At 39.6% G+C, this 18,384-nt stretch overlaps 1 protein-coding gene across 1 annotated transcript; it reads right to left on the minus strand.

Annotated features, from left to right (window-relative positions):
* Positions 1 to 973: 973 nt before the first annotated feature.
* Positions 974 to 13,632, minus strand: LOC127423881 (protein Largen-like). The gene is made up of 3 exons (XM_051668551.1): positions 13,359 to 13,632; positions 6,568 to 7,413; positions 974 to 3,466 (listed from the first exon to the last, which is right to left on the minus strand). Exons 1-2 carry the CDS (start codon positions 13,470 to 13,472, stop codon positions 6,721 to 6,723), a joined length of 807 nt encoding a protein of 268 aa, XP_051524511.1. The 5' UTR covers positions 13,473 to 13,632; the 3' UTR covers positions 974 to 3,466; positions 6,568 to 6,720.
* Between the last annotated feature and the right edge of the window lie 4,752 nt (positions 13,633 to 18,384).

Raw genomic sequence — 18,384 nt, forward strand, 5'->3', positions numbered from 1 at the left:
ATGAAAGCATAATATCATAGAATTCATGATTTTATGCTTTAATGGCACTATTGCAGTTTTAATGGGTTTCAATGGGGACATTTTTGTCCTGAAGGTCCTGAGTGTAACTATTTTGTGTACACAGTGTATTATAGATGTATTATAGGAACTGAGGTTCAAATATCAAAATTCCCCCCAAAATACACACCTTTGGCCAAATTTATGACGTTGGCATTAACACAGCCGAAATGATTGAAAAAACAAAAATGAAAAAGACCAAAATTTCCAAACTTTGAAAACTAGGGTTGCCACCCATCGTGTAAAATACGGGATTTGGATATATTTAAATATTAAATGATGCGTCTCGAATCAATACGGGAAGTGAGTTGTCCCGTACATGATATTTAATAGAATATTTCAGATTCAGTACAAGTTGAGTTCAATCAACAGTATTTGTGTCATAATGTTGATTACCACAAAAATTAATTTCGACTCTTCCCTCCTTTTCTTTAATAAAAGCACAAATGTGTGTTCCAGTGAGACACTTACAATGGAAGTCAATGGGGTCAATCTGTAAACATTAAAATACTCACTGTTTCAAAAGTATAGACATAAGACAAACAATATGTGTGTTAACATGATTTTACTGTCATAAAATCACTTACTAACCGCATCTGTGGAAAGATATAGACAATTTTACTACTTGGTTGCCATGACGACGTAACGCATCAGTAAAAACAACGATTTAAACAACTTTACAGCTGAAATAATACATGAGTTTTAACAGTAGAATTAATGTAAGTGCTTTTCTAAAATTATAATCTTCATATTTCTGTCTTTAAACCCTCCAAAAATTGACCCCATTGACTTCCATTGTAAGTGTCTCACTGGAACACACATTTGTGCTTTTATTAAAGAAAAGGAGGAACGAGTCGAAATTAATTTTTGTGGTAATCAACATTATGACACAAATGCTGTCGAATGAGATTAACTTGTATTGAACCCGGAATATTCCTTTAATGTAACCTTGATATTCGTTGGAAATTTTGCCTGTGGTTAAGGAACCGTCTGAAAAGTCCACACATTGTGCTTAAGTTGTGGAGGGTGTGGTAAGGGACCATCTGAAAATGTCAGCCAGCACACAAACTGTGCAAAACTCACAGTTAAGCACAAAGGCGTTGGGAGTTTGGGTGGTTGCACTTATGTTGTTTGGTGGTTATCTGCTGTTCGAAGTGAAAAGAGTCGTGCACCCTCAAGTCTCTGTGATATTCTGCTCTCTTGATCTGACTCGAGTCCCTCCTTCAGTGTGAGTCTATGGGGGTTTTTCAAGTGTAAATGATAAGTGTGATCTGTTACTGAAGTATCAGCACTCTCTCTGATTTGAGGGATTATTCATGTCTGGAACAGGACCATTACACACTCAACGTGTTAATCAGCGCAACTAACGAGAACAGGTCCCCCACTAGTTGTCCTGTTTTCATCATGTATCTCATTGTATGAGCAGATTTATGAGTTTGTCATTTAGCAAATTTTAACTGACAGTGACACAAAACGAGTCTCTCCAGTTCATTAAGCTTTGTGGTTTGACCTCTCTTTAAATAATTTTTCCTAAAATAACCCCACTGGTTGACATGGTATCAGTGATGATTGGAAATGAACGAATAATCTCTTATTTGTGGCTCAGAGACAGACCACAGACATGTTAAAATAAAAATGACATTTTCAGTGTACATAAAACAATTACAAGGTCCTAACCAGACGTGATGTGACAAGTAAATCTGTCAGTTCACACAGAATGAGAAGCTGCTGTGTGACATTATAATCGTAGCCAATCAGAAAATCTCTGATGTTTAATATAGTAATATGGAGCAGGGTTTGGGATTTCACAGTAGGCAGGACTAACCAGTGCAATGCCGCAGAAACCAATTTATAAATCTTTAAAGACAGACATACCGTGAGCTCTGAGGTTGTTCATTGATGGTATATGCTTCTGTTGAAGTCATCAGTCTGCGTTATTTCCTTGTGAAGAACTACACTACCCATAATCCTAAAGAAAGATCCACCAATCAGAGAGTCACATTCAAAAGAGATCCGTAGCTCCGCCCACTCCCATAATGCACTGTGAATGATGCAGTCGAGTCGCTCTCTCTAAACTCTCAAACCATTGAGTATTGTGCAATATAAATAAAACATATTGTTCTAGACTTATAATCGACAACTTTAAATCAACTTTAAAATATATTAACATTGTTTTTAATTGCGTCATTCGCAATGCTTCATGGGATTGTAGTTCATTCCCTCTTTAAAGATGTTAAGTACACAGTCTTGTATCTGTTTTTGTCCGATGTTCAAATACTTTTTTGCTTCAAATCAAAGTTTGTAATGATGTGATTCACCTCAGAGCTTGTTGGTTTGGTTCATGGTGCACAACTCTTTAAAGAAGGATTTTATAGACGGCTGAAAAAGTGGTCGGCACTGTTGCGCTCCGTTGAAAGCTATAAAATGTCCCGTCACTTGTTGCAGCTGGTTAGGACAAAAACTCCGATTTACATGTACGAGATTGCTCTTATCGCTTGTCACTTTATTGTGTTGCATCTGGTAAGAACATTGTGTTAGCTAGTAAAACTATTCATTTTTATCTACACCAACACCTAGTTCACAATTCTGTCATTAATGCATGACTTTCTTTCTTGCATTGAACACAAAATAGTTATCTAGCAGAATGTCCAAGCTGCTCTGTCCTTGGTCACCATGCACTTTAACTGTAAGGAAAAGAACGACAATGAAAGTGAATGGTGACTGAATCAATCTCATTTTGTGCTCCCAGCAAGAAAGCCTTGTGTATTTGTAACAACATGAGGGTGAGTAATTGATGACACTATTTTCATTTTTGTGTGACCTATCCCTTTAAAGGCATGTTTACTGTAGATGCTGATGCTTTTTTCATGTTTTTTTTTAATGGTACATAAATACATTTTCCAAAAATGTTGACATCTTTAAAATTACCTCACAGAATATCAAAAATATGCTCTTTGAAGGTTTTCTTAACAAAAACATATAATATGTTTACAAACGTATATTTCTATATTGCCACTCTACACAGTGTTTGTAGAGTTTCTATTGGCAGCAGTCCTCCGTTGAACAGGTCAGTACATGAATCAATGTTTTACATGTTATCTAATTCAGTATTTAGAATTATTATTTCACCTGGATAGCAACAACATTATATGACAGACTGAAGTGCCGGTCAAACATCGTTCCTAAAGGATCAAAATGTATAATCCTATATGAAAGATTTATTTGTTGTCCCAGTGAAACAGCTGTGAGAGAATAATACTATGATTTCTTCTGCATTAGAAAGCCACTTTCTGCAATGATTTCCTCTGTGAGTTGTGGCTGTCGGGGGCTTGTGGCTGTTAATGATGCGAGCGGTTCGATGGGTTTCTGTCAGATACTATGACGAACTCAAGACGACTGTACCACAGACCTGCAGGGAAACAAGAGAAACACATTCAGCTGAATACATCAATCATGCACATGAACAACTGCGACATACTGAGATGTAAACGCACTCCTTATATTCCATTATATGTGGATCATGGTTTAAATAAGTGATGATGTCAGCTGTGTGACAGCAGATAAACTGAGTGAACATGAACGTTCATGTTACATGATCCTTTGACAGGTCTGAAATCATATATGGTGACTATATTTCACATGCAAACAATTCACAAATGAGATGCTGGCATGTAGGATGAAACTTTGGAGGAATATTGATTTATTTACTCCCACAGCGTAAAACTGTGCATGACAATCTCTGTTAAACTTGTGATTCACTCCAGATAAGAGGAACATTACTGTAAAATAACTCGAGTGCGTTCAGTTTACATCACTTCTTTCAGTTGCTGACAGTAGAACATGATTAAACGCTGTTCTTTCTTTCATTGTATCAGTTTTGTAAATGATGTATTTCCTACTGAAACAGGACGTTGGGGTGGGACATACTGAAGGGCTTGTCACTTAAAATACTGTAAATAACCATTAGCCTTTAGTTTACATCACAGCTGTAGTTTTATTACTCCTGATATTCAAACTGCTGCAAAACAACAATAAAACAATGTAATCAGCATTTGTTTCATTTCGCTAATAAACTGTACCAAGTATTTTAATTTCCCACAATGGTACACCTGTTTCTCTCAAACCCTCTCTCTCCCACACTCTCTCTCTCTCTCTCTCTCCCACTCTCTCTCTCCCTCTCTCTCTCTCTCTCACCCACTCTCTCTCTCTCTCTCTCTCCCACTTTCTCCCTCTCCCACTCTCTCTCACCCACTCTTTCTCTCTCTCTCTCCCTCACACTCTCTCTCTCTCTCTCTCTCTCCCACTCTCTCTCACCCACTCTTTCTCTCTCTCTCTCTCTCTCTCTCTCTCTCTCTCTCTCTCCCACTTTCTCCCTCTCTCTCTCACCCACTCTTTCTCTCTCTCTCTCTCCCTCTCTCTCTCTCTCTCACTCTTTCTCTCTCTCTCTCTCTCTCTCTCTCTCTCTCTCTCTCTCTCTCCCACTCTCTCTCACCCACTCTTCTCTCTCTCTCTCCCACTCTCTCTCTCTCTCTCTCCCACTCTCTCTCTCTCTCCCACTTTCTCCCTCTCTCTCTCTCTCTCTCTCTCTCTCTCTCTCTCTCCCCTCTCTCTCTCTCTCTCTCTCTCTCTCTCTCTCTCTCTCTCTCTCTCTCTCTCTCTCTCCCCCTCTCTCTCTCTCTTTCTCTCTTTCTCTCTCTCCCACTCTCTCTCTCTCTCTCTCTCTCTCTCCATTTCAGGGTCCGAGATTAACACCCGCCAAATGCGGGTAAGTTGTCTAATTGACAGTGACTTCTGCAATACTCTGACATATTTCCTGCACTGCTATTCTGTGGCGCCACAACCTCGCTACTGAATCTAAAGTGCAACCAGCACTGTCCGATTCCCGAACAAATGACTCTTATGAGCTGGCTCTTTTCAGTGAATCAAAAACACTTGTGCATGTGGTGCATGAATTAATTAAAAATAAACCAAGAACTGTTAATCTTTTATTTGCACTTAAGACTCATGAGACTTCAAATAAATAATAAAATAAATTATTTAAAAATCTTACGAGACTTAAAATAAAATATTCATGAGACTTAAAATAAATAATAAAAAACTCATGAGATTTAAAATAAATAAAAAACTTATGAGACTAAAATAAATAATAAATTAAATTATAGAAAAAACTTACGAGACTTAAAATAAAATATTCACGAGACTTAAAATAAACAATAAAATAATTTATATAAAAACACAAAATAAAATTATAAAACGTATTGCTTAAAATTATATAAAAAAGCTCAAGAGACTTAAATAAATCAAATTAATTATATAAAACATTTAGAGACTTAAAATAAATACAAATAAATAATAAAAACTCACAAGTCTTAAATAATAAAATACATTATATATAAAAACTCATGAGACTTAAATGCGTTACTGACCGGTTGGCCATATGACAACATGAGGTTTAAAATACACATTGAGTTTTGTAGTAATAATTAAAAAAAAAGTCTAAATGGACATCCAGGTAATTAAATAGTTCCATTAATAATATCTTTATTTACTATAGGCTACTTTATAATATACTTTATCTACTTTAAAAAGCACTTTACTTTTAAACTTGCTTACAATACTGTTTATTTGTCTCTCATGTCTGTCAAACCTACTTGTGAAATGCAAATAAAAACATTAGCCAGCGAGTAATCTGACAGGCTGATGCGACTGTTTTACCAGCCAGTCAAGTCACTTTCCTTGTCTGCACTGGTCTCAGAACAGTTCGAAATGCACCTCATTTTCCTAATAACATTGTGGTAATCAGTATTATGACGCAAATGCTGTCGATTGAATATTAACTTGTACTGAACCCGGAATATTCCTTGAACATAATTCTATTAAATATATTAGGGGAGTGAGGGAATATAGTTAATTTTTGTTACCACTACGGCACAGCAGTTACTAAATATTTATATTATTTACAGTAGTATTTATAGTTTCTAAATGTGTTTAGTTTACTGTTTTTCATAACAGAAACAGAAACCAAATTCTGTTTTCCAACAAGAGATTAATTTAAAGCATTAAGAGCCTGATGAAAGGAATCTGTTGAGTTCCAGATCAGTCGCAGAATATTTTTATATAGCTCTATATAAACGGTTAACGTTTTACAGATGTCACTGTTGTTAAAATCAGTTACTGCATTTAAACTCAAACTCAACGCTTTACTGTCAAATGTACATTTCAATGGGACAAAAATGTCTCTCATATGTTAGTCTGGAGCCCTGGATGTGTAAATGTGTTATATATTCATCAGAAAGTCGCTGAAGTTCAGAACGAGTCATTTTTGCAGATTAGTTTCAACAAATGCTGTTTTTAGACTGGAGAGGAAGATTTGAGTTCTGAAAGTCTCTGTATGTTTTTATAGTACAATGATCTAAAAAACATCCAAGAGAAATGTGATTCCTCTTCATATGAGCCATTTAAAGGCTGTAAAACTGATTTCCACTTTCAGTGTTCTGATGAGTTACTTACCTTTCAACATCTCCAGTGATGTGAAGCACATTCTCTTCTGATCTCCGTGTTTTGGTGGTTCTCTTGTTTCTTCAGCTGGAGAGGCCGGAGCTCTTCAAATAAAAGGAAACTAGAAAGAGAACATTTAAATGGTTCATTTAGACTCAGTCTACATCAAACGGTTGTGGTGGTGGACTTGTGGCGTAAAATGGTTTTGTGTGGTTTTTGCGAGGGGAACCCGAGGCTGCCGTCGTCCACGAGGACTTGAGTGGGCAGCGAGGACGGGCACTGATGTACGGGACTTAGCTTGCCGTCAATCAGTTCCGTGTGTAAGTGCAGATCCGTGTCATTCACGTCACACTGCAGGTTGCAGTCCGGACAGTAGCCGAGATACTGGACCTTCTCGCTGAATCGCACACGCTCCCTCGTGGTCTGTGGACAGCGGCTCTTCTCGTGTTTCAGCAGAGGTGCGGAGGGCGCCAGCACACTTTTCACCCCACAACACGACTCTGTGCTGGACACGTCGATGGGTCTCACGGGGAAAACTCTGTTCCGCATCACTGTCCCGTTAGCCACGGGCAGTGTCCCTGACGACAGGCCATCGCTGTGTTCCTCGGCTCTGCTCGGGGTCATTCGGGGAGGTGGCAGGGGTGGGTGAGGTCTCTTCAGGACGGTGAGGACCGCCGGTGGGACTGCTGCTGGTCTGAAGAGCATCTCCTCGGGGTAGATCTTGATTTTGTCGATGCTGGACACGGTGGTGGTCGTGGTGCTGCTCGAGCTGCTGTTCAGCGTGTCTGTCTTTGAGCTGTCTGTCATCTCCTCCTCCAGATGAAGATCTGATGTGAGACAGTCGATCTCATTCACCACCTGAGAGAGAGAGACAGAGAGAGAGACATCACACAGCGAGACACTCAGAATTCACGGGTCGCTGACAAATAAGGTTGTCTGAGGTGATAAAAATGAAAAATCTTGTAAAAAAAATCTAGTTTAAAACATATTTCATGTTTGTAGAAATGTAATCTTTGTCGATTTCACACATTTTTGAAAATCATTGATAGTCTTATCTACAAAAAAAGGATTTAATGAAATGAATGGATTAGACTACAAATACAGAAATATTAAGTGTTCAGGAACACCACAATCCTTTACACACACACACAAACTCACACAATGCACACACAACACACATACACAACACACACACATAAACACACACACACAACACACACACTTGTGATGTTGGTACAGCTATCATTATGAGGACTCTCCATAGACATAATGATTTTTATACTGTATGAACTATAGATTCTATCCCCTAACCCTAACCCTACCCCTAAACACACACTCACACACACACACACACACACACACACACACACACACACACATGTTGGTGCAGCTATCATTATGAGGACTCTCCATAGACATAATGATTTTTATACTGTATAAACTATAGATTCTATCCCCTAACCCTACCCCTAAACACACACACACACACACACACACACACACACACACACACACACATATACACACACACACACACACACACATGTTGGTGCAGCTATCATTATGAGAACTCTCCATAGACATAATGATTTTTATACCGTATGAACTATAGATTCTATCCCCTAACCCTAACCCTACCCCTAAACACACACACACACACACACACACACACATACATGTTGGTGCAGCTATCATTATGAGGACTCTCCATAGACATAATGATTTTTATACTGTATGAACTATAGATTCTATCCCCTAACCCTACCCCTAAACACACACACACACACACACACATGTTGGTTTAACTATCATTATAAGGACTCTCCATAGACATAATGATTTTTATACCGTATGAACTATAGATTCTATCCCCTAACCCTAACCCTACCCCTAAACACACACACACACACACACACACACACACACACACACACACACATGTTGGTGCAGCTATCATTATGAGGACTCTCCATAGACATAATGATTTTTATACTGTATGAACTATAGATTCTATCCCCTAACCCTACCCCTAAACCTAACCCACACACACACACACACACACACACACACACACACACACACACACACACACATATGTTGGTGCAGCTATCATTATGAGGACTCTCCATAGACATAATGATTTTTATACTGTATAAACTATAGATTCTATCCCCTAACCCTACCCCTAAACACACACACACACACACACACACACACACACACACACACACACACACACATATACACACACACACACACACACACATGTTGGTGCAGCTATCATTATGAGAACTCTCCATAGACATAATGATTTTTATACCGTATGAACTATAGATTCTATCCCCTAACCCTAACCCTACCCCTAAACACACACACACACACACACACACACACATACATGTTGGTGCAGCTATCATTATGAGGACTCTCCATAGACATAATGATTTTTATACTGTATGAACTATAGATTCTATCCCCTAACCCTACCCCTAAACACACACACACACACACACACATGTTGGTTTAACTATCATTATAAGGACTCTCCATAGACATAATGATTTTTATACCGTATGAACTATAGATTCTATCCCCTAACCCTAACCCTACCCCTAAACACACACACACACACACACACACACACACACACACACACACATGTTGGTGCAGCTATCATTATGAGGACTCTCCATAGACATAATGATTTTTATACTGTATGAACTATAGATTCTATCCCCTAACCCTACCCCTAAACCTAACCCACACACACACACACACACACACACACACACACACACACACACACACACACATATGTTGGTGCAGCTATCATTATGAGGACTCTCCATAGACATAATGATTTTTATACTGTACAAACTATAGATTCTATCCCCTAACCCTACCCCTAAACACACACACACACACACACACACACATACATGTTGGTGCAGCTATCATTATGAGGACTCTCCATAGACATAATGATTTTTATACTGTATGAACTATAGATTCTATCCCCTAACCCTAACCCTACCCCTAAACACACACACACACACACACACACACACACACACACACATGTTGGTGCAGCTATCATTATGAGGAATCTCCATAGACATAATGATTTTTATACTGTATGAACTATAGATTCTATCCCCTAACCCTAACCCTACCCCTAAACCTAACCCTCACAAAAAACTTTCTGCATTTTTACATTTTCAATAAAACATAATTTAGTATGCCATTTCCCTTGTGAGGACCGCTGGCTGGTCCCCACAATGTAGGTTAAACCTGTACACACACACACACACACACACACACACACACACACATAATTTGCGTTAAGCACCTTTGTGCATCATCTTTCCATATACACTCTTTGAGGAATATTTCAAGATCTGATCATATTATGTTTTGTTTGGACTCGTTTGAATCGGGATAGTCTGCTGTTAGTTATGATATGTCATTGTCTATGTTATATATATGTTTCAGCAAGTAATAAGGAAAAATGTGACAAAGAGACACTTCTGTTTATTATATTTATGTTTGATCTCGGAGTGAAACAAATTCACTCATTGCATTCTACTAATTGAGATCTTTTTAAGGATATCTAACACATGACTATCTCATCTGAATATAATTGCTGTGATAACAAAATTACAAATGATGAGAACGAAACAGTTATTATTTGTCAGTAAATTAAAAAGCATTATTTAAGAATTTGTAGAATCAGATATATGCATTATAGAGTCCAGATTCTACGCTTTAAAATGACATCTATTTTGTTCAGATCAATCAAGTGGTTATTAAATAATTATGTAATTATTATTATTATTATTTTGTTTTCTGCAGGGAGTGCCCCCCACTGACCCCATTTATGCTCTGTTCAATGATTCCCATCAATAAAAATATACATGTTCAAAAAAGGAGTACAAAACCTGTCATAATTACTAAAAAGTTGATTAAAAGATCTAATGATAATATATGCAATATGAGAGATTTATAATCAATCTTAATGTGCCGGTCATTTTTGATCGGGAACACAAAATGTGTTAGCACTAAACACAAGGGTTAAAAACGTCATGTGGTGTAATCATCAAGTAAAAGGTATTAAAATACTTTCTTTGCACCTTAAATTATACACAACTTAATCATACATTTCAAGAACATTTTCAAACATATTTTCAAGGTAAAGAAGTTTTCTCAGAGTTACACCACATGACCTGAACAAAATGTGCCTTTTTATAAAAATGTCAAAGTGTCTGATATTCAATGATATGACAAAATAATGATATTTTGATATTTGCCGTCCTCTCTGTTGAATGTTTTTTGTCACATGACAACAGAATGACTGCTTAAATGTTTGTTACACCACATGACTTTAATTTGCTGGACAAATGTTTCTCAAATATTTATGATATTTTAAAACAAAATTGTTTCACTGCTTATTTTTTAAAGACGTATTAATAAAAGATTATTCTGCACTTCTGACGCCAACATTTCTTTTTTCATCTTTATCCTGTCTCCAGATGGTTACACCACAGGACGTGTTTGACTTCAAGCCCCAGAAAAAATATCAAAATGACTTGAACTCAGAAACTGAAAACCTGTTCATCATAGTAGAAGTGTATTCAAGTCATTGCATTTTTAATGTATTTTTAATAACTTAGAGCATCATACTTTCATTGTATAGGGTTTAGATGAACTGAACGACTGTAACTGCTGTAAATGAATGATGATGGACAGTTTGATCTTTCTCTCTCTGTACATTCGATACAAAAATTGAGCTATAATGAGAAAATAAATTCATTGAGCTGCAGCAGTCTTCATTTCAAGATATCCAGCATAGGACAAAAAAGAGATCATATTTAATGTGATGATGATTATCGGTGTTCCTCATTGCTCTCGGGATGTGAATCATCATATTAAGGAACAGCAATAAGGAATAATAAGGAACTGTACATAGGTAGTTGACAAATGGATTTTCAACTTCAAAATGTTGGTTAAACTTTATATTTGCTTGAGGGAAAGGGAACATTTTTAGATGCTGTTTTTCACTAGTTTTTAAATAAACTTTTTTTCTTCAACAATTCAGTTGACATGGTCCTGCAGTGTGACAAATACATTCTAAATGAATATGAGCTCATAAAACTGCATGATTATAATTCGAATACAATTTAAACAATGTTGTTTACAGTCGTTTAGATGGAGTTTAGCAGGATATTTCAAAACATTTCGTTATTTTGACACATTGTTTATCAACAGTTTGGCATATTAGGACTACACAATCATGAGAAAAACATAAATGCCGATTATTCAACTTGATATTGTAATTGCGTTTAATTTTGACTAGTAGAATTGACCTTTAAATACTTGTTTTGGGCGGGGCATCTGCACGTCATTTTCCTTATGTCAACCACACATGTTCCTGAATGACTTTATTGCTGTTTTATACATTGGTAAATCAAGACATTGTCTAAATGTCAACTTCATGTTGCTCTTTTAATTATAAATAAATTATACACAGATATCTGTGATTAGTTGCAATGCTCAATCGCTGCAAAAGATCACAATGTAAATAAACATTTCCACACAACAGGAGAAGACCTAAAAACAACACTGTAAATGATTTGACATTTTCACGATTATTTAATTGTAATGGAAACTGTAACTGTAATCCTCGATTAATTTTTCGATGAATTGTGCATGCCTATCTCATATGCTGCATTCGCACAAATAAATAAATGAAGCTTTAACTTCTTTCTATGATGTGGAGGCATCACACCACAGGACTGACTGAACAAACATGGCATTACTTCCACTTAAATATTACAAGATAGTCCTTTTTTACTATACTGTAAATCTCCACTTTCACTTTCACTTTCTTCTTCTTTGCTTTTGTTGATTCGCATTCATCCTGAATATCGCCCCCTACTGGGCAGGGATGAGAATTTATATTTAAAAAGGACTTAAATATTGATCTGTTTCTCACCCACACCTATCATGTCACTTCTGAAGACATGGATTAAACCACTGGAACCACTTAAACAATGCGATGGCATGAGGGTGAGTAAATGATGAGAGAATGTTCAGTTTTGGTTGAACTATTCCTAAAGAAGCTGCTCAAATGAAAAAACATGTTTCAGAGACTTTACCGTGTAATGCATTGAGAATAAACATATATGCGTGTGTGTTTCGACTCAAATAAAACAGCATCATCTCACTCGTCCTGAGCCGTTGTGCGTGCATGAAGAGCTGCGGTTTAATCCAGATTACAAACAAATACAGATTCAATCCTAATTCAGAACATCAGCCTTCTCTTATGAAAACTGCATGCACATGCATCACATCAATGCACATTCTGCACAACAAACTACCTCCTGTGTAAATGTGCCAAATTATTAGTTTAATGCAGTGGTTTAACATGATGAGAGATTAATACCTGTGCAATATGATATTTAATCTTATTTCACTACACTATTTCTCCTCTGTAACAAATCAGACCAAATCACATGAGTGACAGGAGCAGTACTCTCCTGATGACTGACAGCTGTCAACATGCAGAAGTCAATCACACTCGAATCAAAGAATCCTTCAAGTGTTTCCTTGAAATCAAAGCTCGTGAGTGTGATGATAAATGTCATGTTTACATCATAAAGGCCTCGGTGGACATCACGTGACTGTATCATGTCCACACATCACATTTATCATCATCATTATTAATAATAATATTATATCATCATATTCACCGTCAATACAGTAAAAAACGCCAGTCACTCAAACAAACATCAAAACACACGCACCTCTTTGAGTTCCTTCGCAACATCCTTCAGGTCCCCTAAAATGTTCTCCAGATCCTTCACGATGGTTCTGATCTGCCGTTTCACTCGGACTTTATTCACGGGTCCGTCCGACATCCTCCGAACCGGCCCGGGCTCACGGCTGCGGCGCGCGTCCTCTCACGGCGATCACGCATGATAATGTTCGCATGTTTTTCTTATAGATGCAGAAGAATCTTGAGCGGCGCGTCCCGGAGTACACGCGCATGCGCACTGCACACACTCGCGTCATCATGACCCCTGATTAATCCAGATTATAGGGGATCAAACATGTTCTCAGTATGACTTCTGATTGAAACCTCTGCATCATTACAGTTTTCACTCTATGAACAGAATATGAGAATGCAAGAAACAGCAAACTGTCTTCCAGATGTTCAACACTAGATGTACAGAAACTACTTATGAATAATCAATACAATTTCAAAGTGCTCGCATTAAATGCTGTTACTACCTCACCTGACAGACACCTGTTAAAGGGACAGTTCACCCAAAAATGAAAATTGTGTCATCATTTACTCACCCTCATGCCATCCCAGATGTGTGTGACTTTCTTTCTTCTGCAGAACACAAATGAAGATTTTTAGAACAATATTTCAGCTCTGTAGGTCCATACAATGCAAGTGAATGGTGACCAGAACTTTGAAGCTCCAAAAAGCACATAAAGGCAGCATAAAAGTAATCCATACGACTCCAGAGATTTAATCCATGTCTTCAGAAGTGATATGATATGTGTGAGTGAGAAACAGATCAATATTAAAGTCCTTTTTTACTACAAATCTACACTTTTACTTTCACATTATTCTTCTTTTGTTTTTTGGTGATTTGCATTCTTTGTGCATATCACCCCCTGCTGGAGTTACAGTAAAAATGGACTTAAATATTGTTCTGTTTCTCACCCACACCTATCATATCACTTCTGAAGACTTGGATTTAACCACTGGAGTCGTATTGATTACTTTTATGCTGACTTTGTCATTGCAATACAGCATCATCAGATACTGTAGGGTTAGGTCATCGAAGAGTCCCATTTTACTCAAAGATTTTACTCAACAAATGTAATATTTTAAGTCTAAAATGAAACCACATCTATAATATATAGTCAGCATTTTTTAAAATTTTAATTTGTTTTTATCAAGGCATTATCACAATTTTGACTGTCAGCAGACAAATGGTTTCACAGTTTGTAGCGTGAATGCAAATTATATATTCAAATATATGTAAATATTCCTCATCAGCCATCAGTGATTTATAGTGAGCAAAGCTAATAAACCATTTCAAGATTAATGTCATAATTACACATTTCACATTTCCTGATATAGACCTTATTCACGCTGGTGCCATCTTTGATTTTTGACGAGAATGACAATGAGGCTGTGAGGGATAGACTTACAGTCTCTTCAATGGGCTGTTCTGCAGTTTAGTGTTTTTGGATCGTTCCGCAGACAAAACATTGGTAAAATATCTGTCCAAGAACATTCAGTATACAAAGAACTCCAGACAACATGAGTTGTGGAAAATCAGATGTGATCTAGGAGCTTTATACAGCTTTATACTGTTCATGCCATTGAAGAGACTGTAAGTCAATCCGTCACAGCCTCATTTTCATTTGATTAAAAATCAAAGATGGCACTAGTGTGAATAAGGTCTAATAACACTTCTGTACTTCACACACTGAAGCAGCAGCACAAACACGCTGCTGTAATGTTCATATTCAATTTTCAGATCTATAAATAAAATGGAGAAATTAATGTCGCAGAGCCATATGTCACAGCAGCACCAGGCCAGCAGTCTCAGGCCAGAGGTTAGGGGCGGAGCTAATGGAGCCACAGCAGTCTCAGGCTGGTGTTAGGGGCGGAGCTAATGGAGCCACAGTTTCTACACCTACAGTTTTGAAGCGTAATTTCTTCTGTTTGCTTTATTAGATTTAAAATGTGCTGTTTTCACATCGATTTCAAATTGATGACTTTCTTAAACATTTAATGGTAACTTTTTTAATTAGGTTCCATGGGGAAAACTCATGATGGCGCCGCAGATGGCTGCTTCGGTGTGGAGCTCTCTAGCGTTTTTGTTACTTTTGTTTGTTTGTCATGTTTTTTGTCACTCTTCCCCGATCAGTTTCACCAGGGATGAACTACTGAATATTCAGCAGAGCATACCTGATAATTTTTTGCAGGTGTTTGATTATTACGTGTTTGATATACACAAGCGAGGGAAGCGCGCCGACGTGCTTGTGAAGCTTCGTCAATGCGGCTTTAGGACTCCACTGCCAAGTATTCATCTGGCGAATGTCCGCTCTCTCACCAACAAAACGGACAAACTGCTTCTGTTCACTCAAACAAATAAGGACTTTTCTAACTCCGCTGCTCTGTGTTTCGCAGAAACCTGGCTGAATGAAGCCATCCTGGACAACTGGCGTTGGCACTGTTGGTTGATGGTGTGTCTCTGACCGCCGGCATGGGCACTGCTGCACTGGTGGCTGATGGTGTGTCTCTGACCGCCGGCATGGGCACTGCTGCACTGGTGGCTGATGGTGTGTCTCTGACCGCCGGCATGGGCACTGCTGCACTGGTGGTTGATGGTGTGTCTCTGACCGCCGGCATGGGCACTGCTGCACTGGTGGCTGATGGTGTGTCTCTGACCGCCGGCATGGGCACTGCTGCACTGATGGTTGATGGTGTGTCTCTGACCGCTGGCGTGGGCACTGTTGCGCTGGTGGCTGATGGTGTGTCTCTGACCGCTGGCGTGGGCACTGTTGCACTGATGGCTGATGGTGTGTCTTTGACCGCTGGCATGGGCACTGCTGGCTGATGGTGTGTCTCTGACCGCTGGCACTGTTGCACTGATGGTTGATGGTGTGTCTCTGGCCGCTGGCATGGGCATAGTTGCACTGGTGGTTGATGGTGTGTCTCTGACCGCTGGCGTGGGCACTGCTGCACTGGTGGCTGATGGTGTGTCTCTGACCGCTGGCGTGGGCACTGCTGCACTGGTGGCTGATTGTGTGTCTCTGACCGCCTGCGTGGGCACTGTTGCACTGGTGGTTGATGGTGTGTCTCTGACCGCTGGCATGGGCATTGTTGCACTGGTGGTTGATGGTGTGTCTTTGACCGCTGGCATGGGCACTGTTGCACTGATGGTTGATGGTGTGTCTTTGACCACTGGCATGGGCACTGTTGCACTGGTGGTTGATGGTGTGTCTCTGACCGCTGGCATGGGCACTGTTGCACTGGTGGTTGATGGTGTGTCTCTGACCGCTGGCATGGGCACTGTTGCACTGGTGGTTGATGGTGTGTCTCTGTTGCACTGGTGGTTGATGGTGTGTCTCTGACCGCTGGCGTGGGCACTGCTGCACTGGTGGCTGATGGTGTGTCTCTGACCGCTGGCGTGGGCACTGTTGCACTGGTGGTTGATGGTGTGTCTCTGACCGCTGGCATGGGCATTGTTGCACTGGTGGTTGATGGTGTGTCTTTGACCGCTGGCATGGGCACTGTTGCACTGGTGGTTGATGGTGTGTCTTTGACCGCTGGCATGGGCACTGTTGCACTGGTGGTTGATGGTGTGTCTTTGACCGCTGGCATGGACACTGTTGCACTGGTGGTTGATGGTGTGTCTCTGTTGCACTGGTGGTTGATGGTGTGTCTCTGACCGCTGGCGTGGGCACTGCTGCACTGGTGGCTGATGGTGTGTCTCTGACCGCTGGCGTGGGCACTGTTGCACTGGTGGTTGATGGTGTGTCTCTGACCGCTGGCATGGGCATTGTTGCACTGGTGGTTGATGGTGTGTCTTTGACCGCTGGCATGGGCACTGTTGCACTGGTGGTTGATGGTGTGTCTTTGACCGCTGGCATGGGCACTGTTGCACTGGTGGTTGATGGTGTGTCTTTGACCGCTGGCATGGACACTGTTGCACTGGTGGTTGATGGTGTGTCTCTGTTGCACTGGTGGTTGATGGTGTGTCTCTGACCACTGGCATGGACACTGTTACACTGGTGGTTGATGGTGTGTCTCTGACCGCTGGCATGGGCACTGTTGCACTGGTGGTTGATGGTGTGTCTTTGACCGCTGGCATGGGCACTGTTGCACTGGTGGTTGATGGTGTGTCTTTGACCACTGGCATGGGCACTGTTGCACTGGTGGTTGATGGTGTGTCTCTGACCGCTAGCATGGGCACTGTTGCACTGGTGGTTGATGGTGTGTCTCTGTTGCACTGGTGGTTGATGGTGTGTCTCTGACCGCTGGCATGGACACTGTTGCACTGGTGGTTGATGGTGTGTCTTTGACCGCTGGCATGGGCACTGTTGCACTGGTGGTTGATGGTGTGTCTCTGACCGCTGGCATGGGCACTGTTGCACTGGTGGTTGATTGTGTGTCTCAACCGTCTCTCTTTAAAACTGTAGTTGCTCAGTACAGACAGTGGTAATGGAGTGATGCTCTACAGCCCAAGTCACATCTGTGAAAAGTAAATATAAATAATTGTGCTACATACAGCTCAGGAAGAAATTACGAGACCACTGCAAAATTATCCGTTTCTCTGCATTTACTATTTATAGGTGTGTGTTTGGGTACAATGAAAATTTTTGTTTTATTCTATAAAGTGCTGACAATATTTCTCCCAAATATTGACATTTAGAGCATTTATTTGCAGAAAATGACAACTGGTCAAAATAACAAAAAGATGCAGTGTTTTCAGACCTCGAATAATGCAAAGAAAACAAGTTCATATTCATTTTTAAACAACACAATACTAATGTTTTAACTTAGGAAGAGTTCAGAAATCAATATTTGTTGGAATAACCCTGATTTTCAATCACAGCTTTCATGCATCTTGGCATGCTCTCTGCCAGTCTTTCACATTGATGTTGCATGACTTAATGCCACTCATGGCACAAAAACTCAAGCAGCTCTGCTTTTTTTGATGGCTTGTGAACATCCATCTTCCTCTTGATCACATTCCAGAGGTTTTCAATGGGGTTCAGGTCTGGAGATTGGGCTGG

This window comes from Myxocyprinus asiaticus, chromosome 33 (assembly GCF_019703515.2).
Source record: "Myxocyprinus asiaticus isolate MX2 ecotype Aquarium Trade chromosome 33, UBuf_Myxa_2, whole genome shotgun sequence".
Classification (NCBI taxonomy): Eukaryota; Metazoa; Chordata; class Actinopteri; order Cypriniformes; family Catostomidae; genus Myxocyprinus; species Myxocyprinus asiaticus.

Excerpts from the sequence above, each read along its gene's own strand:
- LOC127423881 (XM_051668551.1), bottom strand. The coding sequence starts at position 13,472 with ATGTCGGACGGACCCGTGAATAAAGTCCGAGTGAAACGGCAGATCAGA. Across the intron at positions 7,414-13,358 it reads TTGCGAAGGAACTCAAAGAG|GTGGTGAATGAGATCGACTG; the intron begins GTGCGTGTGTTT and ends TCTCTCTCTCAG.